Raw genomic sequence first — 12,721 nt, forward strand, 5'->3', positions numbered from 1 at the left:
GGAGGCAGGCCCTGGGGGGGGGGGGAGGGAGGTGGGGTCCGGTAGGGGCTGAGGTGTGACACCTGAGTGACCCTTCGCTTGGTGGGATGGAGAGCAGGCCACTCCAAATGCAGCCTGTCAAGCACATCCGCCTGGGCAGAGACAGTTATCTTCCTGGGGCAAACTCTGGGTTCACAAGCAAATCACGGTCACTGTGGTAGAACATTGCACCAGGGGAAGGGAGGAATGCACCAGGGGAAAGAAGGCACAGACTGGTGAGAGAGACTGGAGATAAGCTGGCTTAGGCAGAAAGTCAGGGGTGAGAAGGAAGTCTGAAAGCTGAGAAAGATTGAGGAAGGTGGCATCCCTTTTTGGTAGCCTGCTTGGTTCCAGACTTGGGGCTGGACGAGGCACAAGGGTGCCCCAGTTCATCCCCACGGTGACCCTAGAAACAGGTGTCATTCTCCCTACTCCACTGGTAAGGAAGCCACCGTTCGCAGATCAAATGGCTGGTAAGCCGGGAAACTGCGGCACATTCTTTGGAAGATGGAAATTCAGGAAGCTCTTTCCAAGTAGTGGCCAGAGGGGTGTGACTGTCCCCGGGTGATGTTGGAGTAGCTGCCCCCAACCTCCAGCCCAGGACCCACAGTAACAGAGTAAAGGGACCTTGATCCCTGGGTGTATTTGTTCCTTAGCATTACAGTAACAAAGAACCACAAACTTGATGGTTTTAACAGTAGAAATTTATTCTCTCGCTGTTCTGGAGGCCAGAAGGCCAAAACCAACGCGTGGGCAGTGCCGCATCCCTTTTTAGAAGCTCCAGGGGGAGAATCTTCTCTGCTTCTTCCCACCTCTGGCATTCTTGGTGGCCCTTGGCTGTGACAGCATCCTTCCAACTTTAGGCCTGTCTGCACATCACCTTCTTCCCATGTTCTTGGGCCTGGATTTTCCCCTTATTTTTTCCTATTACAGCACGAGTCGTTGGATTTAGGACACACCCTGAATTCAGAAGGATTTCATCCCGAGATGAAAAGTTTACATCTGCAAAGACCTTGTTTACAAATTGGGTCACATTCTGGGGTTCTGGGTGGCCATGAATTCTGGGGGGACGCTATTCATCCCACTGCACTGAGTGTCTAGGAACCGGGGAGGGGGGTGGTTAAGGGTTCTCTAGAGCCAGCTCACACAGGCCGGGAAAGGACATGGCCCAGGGCGGGGGTGACCCTGGGAATGCCTCACACGCCTGCAATTTCCCATCAGTTGTAATTATTTCTAGATTTCTCAAACAGCAGCAGTTTTTTAGTTGTTGTTCATTTGTTTTTATAATGACTAAGAAGCCCCCAAATGGGGGGGTTTAGGTCCTAGACCAGTACCTACAAGAGCAGCACCTCCCATGCTTTAGATAGGCATGGCTCTTCCTCACAAAGGTGGGCCAGGGACAGCAGGCACAGAAGGGACAAGAACGTGCCTCAGAGAGAGGAGGGTGTTGTGTGGGCCAGAGGGGGTGGCCAGGGACAGGGCATCGAGAACAGGCATTTGTGAGCGCAGAGAAGTGAGGGGGACTGAGCAAGAGCAGGACAGAGATGGAGGGGAGGTGGGAAGAGGAGACCCCCCCCCATAGGAAATGGGGCCTGCAGGCCTGGTGATCCTCATAAGGGGCCTGCTGAGCAGGGGCACTGGCAGCTGGGAGGATGTGGGCGGAGGTGAGGACCCAAGGAATGTCCTCTGGAGATGAATGAGCCTCTACCTGCCCGCTCCAGGAGACGTAATAGAGATGGAGAAAGTTACAAATGTCATCTAGTCCCCACCCCACAGCCCGCTTGACCCAAGGAGAGCCTCCTTCCCCAAATCTTTACAGCTGCTTCCTTGTCTCCCTCAGACAACACCCCCAGCTCCCCAGTATTCAACTCCCAGCACTAGGAAGTTAACTTCTTCTGCCTCTGTCCCTCTCTCTGGTTTCTAAGTAGGTCTTTCGGAACCAATACTGGGCATCCCATCCATCCTTCCCCAGGTGAAACTGAGCAAAGACAGGTTAGATGTAAGGCAATCCTAACATTTATTGCATGAACGGGGACACTACTGAGAGCGAGAGACGGGATTCTGGGACAAAGGAGGTGAATAAGGATTGTCCCAGCAAAGTAGGATATGTGGCCTTTCCAATTAAAGGGGCTCCCAAGTGGGGTGCCTGGTGGCTCAGTCGGTTGAGCATCCGACTTCAGCTCAGGTCATGATCTCGTGGTCTGTGAGTTTGAGCCCCGCATCAGGCTCTGTGCTGACAGCTCGGAGCCTGGAGCCTGCTTCAGATTGTGTCTCCCTCTCTCTCTGTCCCTCCCCAGCTTGTGTTCTCTCTTTCGCAAAAATAAATCATTTTTTTTAATTTTTTAAAAAATAAAAATAAAGGGGCCCCCAAAGAGTTTCTGGGTTCAGAGTTATCCCTGTAATGGGACACCACTGAAGCAACTCATCATTGGCCCAGGCCTGTCTGCCTGTTCCAACTCAAGGTTCACTTAAACTTCATCCCATTGAAGAAACCTGTGGGCAGAAGGTAATCTAGGGACAAACTCCACAAGTGAGACCAGTACAGGGGCAAAACATGCTTACTGAATGACGAAACTTAGAAGCAAAACATCTCTAGGAGGATGTCTAGGGCCCCCAAGTTCTCACCATCGCTGGGACACAGCCGGACTCGTCATGGGCAGCTCCCCAGGAGAAGAACCTCAACCCTGTGACCTTTAGAGATTTACTTAGAAATTAAGAGGGAAAAGGGAGCATCCAACTGGTCATGTAATCAGAAGAACATCCTGGTGGGGGATGAGATTCCTATGGAGAAGTGCTGCTCAAGCCACTGTCACTTGCCCAGAAGAATTTTTCTATCAGCACAAGTATCCAGCAAAGACCCACACACCTTCCTACTGCATGGCTCATGGCCAAGCTACACAGGCTGGGCAACGGGGATGGGGGAAGAAGGTGCTGGGACCATCCAAGAGACAAAGATGTTTTTTCTCTCTGAAGTAAATAACTAGGGAGGAGGGAGGGGGGAGAAGAAAGAGAATAGGATTGTAGAACAAGGTGGGGGGAAGATCCTGATAGATACTAATATATCCATTTCCTGCCATAAGACGTTTCCTTATTTTTCTTCTTCCATAGGGACCCAGGGAAGGGCAGCCTGACTGATCTCAGCCCCTAACAGTCAGTGTGACACACAGCCCTAAATGTCCTATGTAGGAGGAGCATTCGTGAGATCACGGATGTGAGAACGGAGGACTGGTACTTGAGCCCTCTCTTGAAACTATACGTGTACCACAAAAACACGCTCATGCCTACACATATTTTCATTTAGGGGTGCTAGCAGATGCTGGTGGAGATCACAAATGGCTACAACACCCATATCAATTCTCAGCATGACGCCTGACATATGGATGGATTGCTCTTCTGTTCACCCACTGACCTCTTCTCAAACTTTCATCACCCGGTTCACTTTTGCCCCGTCCATGGAAATTACTCTATGCCCGTATAAGACACAGAGCCTGGAAGGCCATCAAGCCTGGACAACAATTTTAATTATGGTTCATTCCCATTGCTTGTGGCAGACTCCCATAGTTACCAGAAGGGTGACTGCTTGGCCTTGATAACCCCATAATCTGAGATGTTAACCAAACAAAATGTTTCCTGCCTCAGTCCACAGTTGGATATCCTCCCCTCCCATCTTGGAGACTTTCTTCTCTCGAGCTGTGTTTATGGAGCTGAGGTCCCCGGGTTCCTTAACATAATATACCTGTCTGTTTCTCTTTAGGGTTTACTGTGACAGCACCGAACCATGTCCTGAATCATGTCCTTCCAACAGAGGACATAGTCTCTGCTCACCACATGCCCACAGTCCCAATTACATTGGGACTCTCCTCCATTTCCACCCACTATCTTTACTTTTTTGTACTTCACTCCTAATAGGGTTCCCTCCTTGGGAAACATGGGGTCCCAGAGATCAGTGAGTGGATCTGTATGTCAACAAGAAGGACCTGAAAATGAGCCCACGGCTGTGACTATCTCCCCAGGATAGTGTCATCAGCCAGCTCTAACTTATCTCAGCTGTCCTCCGTGAGCATGAAGTGTGGTCTTCACAGGAGACTGAACCCCAGGGCTTCCTGTGGACCCAGTGCCCTACTGCTTCCCGATCAAACTCATTGACATAAAGAAGCGGTTTTTAAGATAGTGGCTTGAGGGTGGTCCTGGGCATGACCACTCCTGCCCAAGTCCTGGGCCACTCCAGCGATTCCAGCTCGGTCCTCTGGAACCCTCACTCCCACGGTAAGACTTCTTCTTGACTGGGGCTGGGAATCATATACACTCTGGGTGGTAAGGAAGCATGCATTGCAGTCTTGCACCCCACCCCCACCCCCAGTTATGCTTGACCTGTCCCGGGAACAGAGAACCCCCTATCTGAGCAGGCCATTTCATCACCGGATGGCTCTCATGAAGAATTCTATCCTGTTCGCGGATCCATCCATCCCATTGTAGTGCCCCTCGTTGGCCATCATGGTGCTCCCATGAGAACACTTCCTCTGACAGCTAGCAAGCCCACCCCAGCTGAGTCCACACGTCTGTGAGAGACAGAATGAACAGAACCCTTAAAAGCTTGAGCGTGCAGTGGAGGGAAAGCATACAGCAGAGAGAGAACAGGATGACAACAAAGAATATAGACTTTTAAGCCAAAGACACCGAGGTTCCAGCCTCAGCTCTGCTCTTATCAGCTATACGATCACGTTGGACACTCAGCTTCCCTTCCTATAAAATGGGCTGAATCACAACCCTGACTTCATAAGGTGGCTTCATCTTATTAACGCACACGCTATGCAACGCACAGGATGTTTTCCTCAGGTGGCCCAGTTTGGAGCACTTCCGACTCTCCCCAGCCCAGCCACCCTCTTCTGAAAACATTTATGTTTGTTTTTACCCTCCCACTTTTCTAAAAGCGTGGTGCTCGGCCCGGAAGGCAGCACCAGGTGGGCTCTGACCTACATAGGGGAGAGAGCGAGCTCTGCCTCCTCAGTTTCGATGCCGTCCACACTGGGTCCGTTAGAGCAATGTTCAACATCCTGTCCCCGCTCGCAGAGCTCACTTTTGACTCAGACCCTGGGTCTTTCTCACAGGTCTTGCAAAGGAGCCATATGCTGCTTTCCTGTGTGCAGACCTTTGCTCTTCTCTTTCTGGGGCAGGGGGGCAGGCGGAGGAGGGGAAACAGGAAGACTTGTTTCATTTTATCGCAGTTGGTCAGCTCATCTCTCCAACCTGTCTAGTTTCTGAGGAGTCTAAAGCTGTGGTCATCGTATTCACCCCTCCCTCCAACTGCCACTCAGGTCTGACCGTTGCGCCTTTCTCGTCCTTACACAAGTGGCTCATGACGTTCATAGCGAGATCACAGCTCAGTATGGAGCCCACGTTCCTCTGAGCTTCGTCTGAGATCCAGGAGCTGCTCTGACACAGAGCATTCGCTTCTGGTCCCCCTCCGTCCACAGCCGCGCGGCCCTGGACAGCTCATGTCGCTTCCTGCGCCTCCATCTCCTCGGCTGTGAAGTAACGAGATGGGGTAGAGTGATGTCTAAATAATCTTCAAACTCTGCTCTTCTGATTCGGTGATCCGAGGTCTGCAGGCCCCGAATCACCATGAGGGAGATAACTCAGGGGATCTAAGTTCTCCCCAGACCCAAATCACTCACTGAGCCACCGAGCCTCAGAGGCTGCCTCTGATGTGAGGGGGATGGGCTGACCCGGGAACCCCGTGCTAACAACCGGCACCTGGAGCCTGACACCTGTTCCCTGGCCCTCCTCCAGGAAAGAGGCCAGGCCCCGAAGGAGGAGAAGAAACTAGTGTTGAAAGGACAGTGGCCTGGAATCAAAGGCAGGAAGTAAAGAGATGCAGGTTGGGGTCTTTGAGGAGACAACTGGGGCAGGTTTGGGGGTGTCTGAGCCCAGTGCGGGCTGCTGAGCTGTTTATCTCTGAGCAACATCAGCCCAAGTAACAACAGACACCCACCTGCCCCTGGAGCATCTCAGGGACTCACAACAGGATGTGGTTTGACATTTACCAGGTCCTGCATCTGGGGGCCTGTGAAACTCCTTCCCCCCACCACCCGCCCTCTGAGGACCACGAGAACCACACTCACCACATCCCCATCCCGCCCCCACCCCTTCCCTGCCACTCTTTCTACCTGGGCCTCAGACGAGCACCCTGGTGGTGGAAAATACAGCTACAGAGAGGAGAGGAAAACCCCTCTGGAGGGGGAATCTAGGCACCTGAGGGTCTCATGCAGACCTCCCCGCCCCCAACCCGGCATCTACACCTGCTGGAGGCGGACCGCCCCCCCCCCCCCCGACCCCCCACCCCAGCAGAGGCCGCAGGGGGCACCTTGGAGATAGCGAGGAATGAAAACAGCTTGCAAAACTGCTCTGACCCAACTGGGGTCCCTTCTGGCCCCACATCCCTCAGGCAACTCCCTCCTCCCACCTGTCCCCTAAATGGGCCCCCCACCCCCGCTTGTGCCCCCCCCAACTTCCTTCCAGTCATCTAATGAGAGGGGCTAATGAGTCACAGGAAAAAGAGCCCTAGATAATCAACAGACTGAAAATGGACGGTCCCTGGGTATCTGGGCAGGTGTCTGTGTGCCTGACTCCCTGGGTTTCTCGAAGCATCGTCCCCTACTGCTAAGGTCTGCGAGGTCTGCGTGACAGATATTTTCTACCCCATCTGGGAAAGAGGAGGAGGGAGACCTGAGTGCAGAGACAACAGAAAACCAGAGAGAGACAATACCCTGAAGGAGGGACTAGGAAATGACAGGCTCTACAGCAGGCCAAGCCGGCTTTGCAGCAGCTCACAGGGCTGGGACACGCTCAACCCGAAGCATATAATCCTGGACAAAAAGACGAAGCAGCCCAATTTCAGTGTCACCAGCTCCCCAAACCTGGGCCTTCCCCATCTTCCTTGACTAGAGAGAGGCCCCGGCTTTCTCCCTATCGGTCCCAGGAGTGCGTGGGGTTTTGCTGGCCACCAGCGTGTAGCTTGGGGTCTTCCACATGTCGGTGGCCTAGGAATGACAAGCGTGGGAATGGTTTTCCTGACAAACCTCCAGAGTCCGCCAAGAACGGGGTCCTGGCACCTCTCCTAGAGAGGAGGCAGCTTCCTCTGCCCCAGGCATAAGTGAGACTGGTGACTTCCTGGCAGGAGATGGTGTCTGGGCTGCTTTCCTCTGTCCCCTGAAATTAAGGCGACTGTAGATCTCCGAGCCCTTAGACATGGGGAAACCGTTAGGGACGAGGACTCATAGTCATGACTAGGGCAGGAACGTGGAGGATAGGAATCTGTCTTGATGAATTTGGATGGTTTTCGAGTCTCTCCTCGACGAGCCTCCCCTGACCTACTCATGTCCTCTCGTCTCTCTGTCGCTCGGTGCAACGATCAGAGCTGTTCACTCACGGCTTTCCTGGAACTCACGATCTCCACTGGGACCTCCACATTTCTACTGAAACAGACTCTGGCTGAGAATGACATTCTGTTTATCTAAATACTAGACTCCTAAAAACCTAACACTCGCTAAAATTCTATCCCCCTCGTGAGGTTTTCCAGAACTTCTGAATATCTTATAGGAATGAAAAATCTGTCTTAACCCTCCTACCAACTCCACCTGACGAGCGGTGATTACCTGGAACCCTTTCAGTTAGGAAGGATTCTGCAGCTGCATAAAACCCCACCAGGAAGCACCCCTATCGGAATGGGTACCACACAGGATGAAAATTTCGCGGGCTTGCCATCTGAGTGTGCTCAGCATTTTAAAATAGTTAATACATAGCTTAAAATTTAATGTTTTTTTTTTTTAAAATAAGTCTTTCTTTTGGGTGAGTTGGAATCAAAATATCTTGTAAGCTAAAAGAGGAAAATAATATCCGTTGAAAATCAGACCCTGTAATAGGGCTTTATAACATGACATCACCTCATTTAATATACTTAATCCAATCAGTTTGACAGTTGAGGAAAGAGAAATGATATAATTCACCCAAGGTTAAGACAACTAGTAAATTTAGCCTCAAAAACTAAATGCCTTAAAAATATACAGACAGTGAAAAGATCAGGGAAAGAGGGGAGAAGTCACCAGGTGAAGTGCAGGAGATCTGGGACAGTAAGACTGTTTACAGGACGCTGCCATGGGGAATACAGGACACCGTATATTTGTCAAAAACCATAGACAGGTAAGACATAAAAAGTAACAGGGGCGCCTGGGTGGCTCAGTCAGTTGAGTGTCCAGCTTCGGCTCAGGTCGTGATTTCACGGTTGATGGGTTCAAGCCCTGCATCGGGCTCTATGCCGACAGCTCAGAGCCTGGAGCCTGCTTCGGATTCTGTGTCTCCCTCTCTCTGCCCCTGCCCCACTCTCACTCTGTTTCTCTCTCGCGCTCTCTCAAAAATAAATAAAATTTTTTAAAAACGTAACAAATATACCACACCAATGTCAGATGTTAATAACAGGAAACAGGGGGATCAGAGGAACAAATGTGAGAACTTTCTCTGTTATCTGCTCAGTTTTTATGTGAAACTAAGCCTGTTCTAAAGTCTATTAACTCCAAGTTATCAGACAGCACTGTTTCGGGGAGAGATCCAATTCCACCAACGCTCAATAATCAGTTAACAAATAAACATTGGCTTGAAACATCGTTTACTCTTCATTGTGAACCAAACTTGTGCCGTAAAAGCATCTTTCCTTTTGTGGTCATGGCATTACTGATTGCTTTCGTCAATTAATATTCTCACACATGGGGAAAAAAGCAAACCAAGAGCCTTGATTAAAACCATGCTGTGACTAGGCCCAGCACCGTCTTGAGTGCACTCCATTTTTTTCTTTTTTGATCCCTGTGATGGCTCAGAGTGCCCAGCACATAATAGCTGCTTAATACGTAAGTAGATACTGAAGGGGCGATAGGAGCCCCGGGGCATTATTAAATACCGTCTCCAACACTACGCGTCTGTGTCTCAGACTTCCCTCTGCAGATCGAATGATGCTGAAAATAAAAACAAATGTCTGAATTGTCCCAGATGAAGTGATCCCAGGGACAGAGTATTTTAAGATTCTTGTGCCCCCTCGTGGAGCACAAGGGACATTAGAAAAGAAAACCTTGTTAAGAATAAGGAGGACGAGGGACGAATGAGGGACTCAGGGATGAGGAAGGAAGTTTGGTTGCCAGGGAAACCGTGGCATCTCTTCCCAGCCACCCCCAGAAGCCTTTTCCTCTCCTTCATGCTCATCCAAATAATTTCTCTTTTTAGGGTTTTAGCATCATACACGCGTGCCCTCATCCTTTTCCTGTCTCTTGTATCTCTTTGGTCACCATCTGCTTCTCTGCTCCCTCTTTCGCTACAAGGGAAGGGATGAGCCACAGTGGAACACGAATTAAAAAGCCTAAAATCCAAATCAATAGTCAAAATCCCTCAGTGTGGTTTCTGCCACTAACAAATGCGCACTTCTAGCCGACACGAGAACAGTCGGCTGAACGCCTCGGCTCCTCCCCGCCGCAGAGCCTCACCCAAGCTCCCCCAAGATGTCTATTTGCCACAGAAAGATCAACAAAAGGAGACTCTCCAGGTGACTGAAATTAACCAAGTAAGTCACCTGAGTCGGCATCTTCGTAATTGTCCACCTGTCCGCCACCACACCACATCCTGCTGCAGGTGTTTCCCGATTCTCTCACTCCCCAGTGTGGACAGACGGGACTTTGAGACAACAGAGTGTGAGGCAGGGTCCAGCTCACTTTGAGGGCTGGAGGGTAACAGCCTAGGCTTAGGCATCCGTACACTGGGGACCTGACCGTGTGTGTGCGATTCGCGGGGCCCGCACGTGAATACGTTTCTCTTCTCCCTGAGAACTTAGTGAAGTTCTTTAGGAGAATCTGGCTGGATTCTGTTGTTCTCACATTGGCTGACAATCAGAAACCCAAATATCCTCCGCCCAACCCCAGAGGGAGGGCTCCCGGAGAGGGTGGGGTTTTTGCACAGATGTCTACCTCACCCGGCTCGGTGTGAGACCCCAGGCGCAGAGGTAGAAGCCAGAGTCACTGAGGAGGAGCTTCTGAGAACTCAAGATGAACTGGCCGTCCTGGGGCCTGGAGGCTGTGAAGTTCCGTGGTGCCTCAGGGTCTACCTGGTGAATATTTAGGGAGTAGAAGAGCAGCTGGGGGGGCCCTCCCTCGGCCTGCCGGTACCAATATAGATAAGGGTTTGATTCCCCCTTCACGATGCACTCCAGGGAGAGCGGGCTGCCCACAAGCTGCACCCTGACAGGTGGCCATTGGTGGATGGTCTGAGCGCTGACACCTGAGGGAAATGTGAAAGGCCACTTAGAGTGGAGGATCCCAGCCAAGCTTGCCTTCCTGCCTGACATAGGGGAGGCTCAGGCCCTCCCATGGCTCGGGCACGTGGGATCCATCAAAAAGAGTAGACTGCACCCTCTCTCTGGCCAAGGGCGCAGAGGGACACCGGACAAGGGGAGACCACGAGAGCAACTCCTTCCCAGAGGATAGAGAAAACTAAGATTCGGCACGCCAGCCCCTGGGATTCAAGTCCCATATTTATTCCAGAAAATGGAAGGAATGTACCAAAGAGGTCAATCCGACAGCTGAGGCTCTGGATGCATGGGGTTGGCGTGAGGGCTTGAGGGGAGGCTTGCCAGAGAGAGCGGTACCCACCTAAGAAAGTGCCCAGGAGAAGGGCAAGGAGACAGCAGGACATAGTTCAAGCCAGCCTCGGCTCATCTGGTACGGGTGGGCTCATCTGGGCCAGAGCTGTGGCTGTGGGGCCCCTCCCTCTCGCAGACCTGTTGCCACAGAACAGAGCGCTCATTTCCCCTCAAGCTGGGGCGGAAATGAGGCTGGTCTTTTCTTAAGTGTGTGATGATTCACCCCATCCTCCCTGGGAACCAGCTTTACCCTGCACTGGTTATCTTTATTGAAATCCTGCAAGTCCTAGTATGTAAATATATTTAATGACTCATTATTTCCCTGTAAACAACAGATGACTCTCTGGCTCCCCCTGGAGACCATCGAGAGGCTTCGAAACCATCAGAGAAAGTGTGACCCTGACAGGATGATGAAAAGAGATCTCAGTCTCTGAAGCTGGAAACCGGCTTTAGGACATGTCACCTGGGTGGCTGGAAAGGAGACCAAAGCGGATCACAGCTCAAGAGATTTAGGTCTTCAGGGTATTCAAAGCGAAAAAAGGCTCAGTTCTGAGGGAAGGAAGCTGTTCTGACAGCCAACCGAGGGATCTGCAACCTCCTCGTCCCTGGCAGACAGAATCTGAGACCTGGACAGGCAGAGTCAACTACTGAACCCATCAAAGTTAGAACCTGGGTTCTGTGTGCCTCTGAGGACCTCACTAGATCTAATTTATGCTCCAAAATGCAACACGAGTAGTGAAAACGTCATGGGGACTTAGGATCGAACAGATTGGGGTTCAAATCACAGCCCTACCTCTTTCTGGTTTAGGAACTCTTAGAAAGTCCTGATCTTCAATTCTGTCATCTATAAAAGTAAAAGGAGTATAATACTTACAAACTGGTTGACAGATGCGTGTTGCCGGGTACAGGCAACTCTTACAAGGGTTGGCTGTTTTTTGAAGTCCAGGGAAAGCCTGTGCCTGCAGTAGACGAGAAGATTTACAGTGGGGTGGGATGGGGGTGGGGGGGCTGAGGGAATGACAGAGACGCAAGAAGCATTGCCAGACCATCAGTTCATAATAGCTAAGGCTGAGAATCTGCTAGGCAGCTGGTAGAACCTCATTCTGCTGAAATGAGTCGTAAGACCCCAAGATGGCGGGAAGACGGCCGACGCGTGCCTCAGAACCTCCTCTGCCCTCTTCCTTTGCCGTGCTCTGTCCCCTGAACGATTCGTTTTCAAAACAATTATCACTTTGGGTTGCATGTGATGGAGTGGTTTAAGGTGAGCACCTAGGAAAGGAGGCAGTAGAAGTGACCCAACAGGGAGAGTGAGCCTGCAGCACATTGGGCATTTGTGATGCGTCCCATTTCATCAGGGTCGAGTAACACAGTTCAAAGTTCACGCTGGGGTTCTGGCTTCTAACAGAGTTTCAGCTGCCACACTGTATTTGTGGGACTGTATTCTGGGTTTTTTTAAAAAATCCTTTTCAGTTGAATGAATCCTTTTATAGTATTTATTTAAATAATGGTAAAGCAAGTGGTAAGCGTAGCATGCATCCTGTGAACATTTAGAACACATGAAAAATTGCTGTAGCCAATTAGTTGTTCAATCTCCATTTTTATGTCTGTTGATAGGACTCAGTATAACACGTATGCAAGTCGGGCCTGCAGGGAGTAAGCCCAAGACGGACACGTGCCCACATGCATACCCACAGCCTCTTTTCTCCTTTTCTCTCCCTTCCTGTCCTCCTTCCTGTCTGCTCCCAGCATTTGTACTGCTTGAGTGAAGGGAGGGAGACAGAGAGGGGCCGCAGATACAGGGAGAAGGGAACTGTTCTCCCTCTTGGTGAGGCTGCATCATCTTTTCATTGGGCTGGCAGGCTTTCACACCAGCTAAGGCCGTGTGGGCCCCGCACGGCCCGTGAGAGCGGACGCTAACTCATCGCCCGCATTGGCTCAGTGTCAGCACCACGCACGAGAGCAATGCCGCCTTCCTCCCTAGAGACGGCACCACAGACTGGAGGGCGAAGAGACGTGTCCTCCAGATCA

At 51.1% G+C, this 12,721-nt stretch overlaps 1 protein-coding gene across 5 annotated transcripts; it reads right to left on the reverse strand.

Annotated features, from left to right (window-relative positions):
* Nucleotides 1-4,658: 4,658 nt before the first annotated feature.
* On the reverse strand, nucleotides 4,659-12,047 carry LOC101097801 (T cell receptor beta variable 30). Of its 5 annotated transcripts, none has more exons than XM_023250645.2 (4): nucleotides 11,740-12,047; nucleotides 11,568-11,652; nucleotides 10,023-10,332; nucleotides 4,659-5,543 (listed from the first exon to the last, which is right to left on the reverse strand). In XM_023250645.2, the coding sequence occupies exons 1-4, from the start codon at nucleotides 11,740-11,742 to the stop codon at nucleotides 5,393-5,395; spliced, it is 549 nt and encodes a 182-aa protein (XP_023106413.2). In that variant the 5' UTR covers nucleotides 11,743-12,047; the 3' UTR covers nucleotides 4,659-5,392. The 5 variants fall into 5 exon arrangements, with proteins under 5 accessions (XP_023106413.2, XP_023106415.2, XP_019681501.2 ...); XM_023250647.2 differs by adding an exon at nucleotides 10,704-10,831 and having other exon boundaries at nucleotides 11,568-12,012; XM_019825942.3 differs by having other exon boundaries at nucleotides 11,568-12,029.
* Between the last annotated feature and the right edge of the window lie 674 nt (nucleotides 12,048-12,721).

Source organism: Felis catus, chromosome A2 (assembly GCF_018350175.1).
Source record: "Felis catus isolate Fca126 chromosome A2, F.catus_Fca126_mat1.0, whole genome shotgun sequence".
Taxonomy (NCBI): Eukaryota; Metazoa; Chordata; class Mammalia; order Carnivora; family Felidae; genus Felis; species Felis catus.

Bases quoted from the DNA above. Each gene is read 5' to 3' on its own strand.
- LOC101097801 (XM_019825942.3), bottom strand. From the start codon at position 11,742: ATGGTCTGGCAATGCTTCTTGCGTCTCTGTCATTCCCTCAGCCCCCCC. The intron at 10,333-11,567 runs GTAAGTATTATA...CATTTCCCTCAG, and splicing joins ACGCATCTGTCAACCAGTTT to GTGTCAGCGCTCAGACCATC. The intron at 5,544-10,022 runs GTAGACATCTGT...GTTACTTCACAG, and splicing joins CTCACACCGAGCCGGGTGAG to CCGAGGAGATGGAGGCGCAG.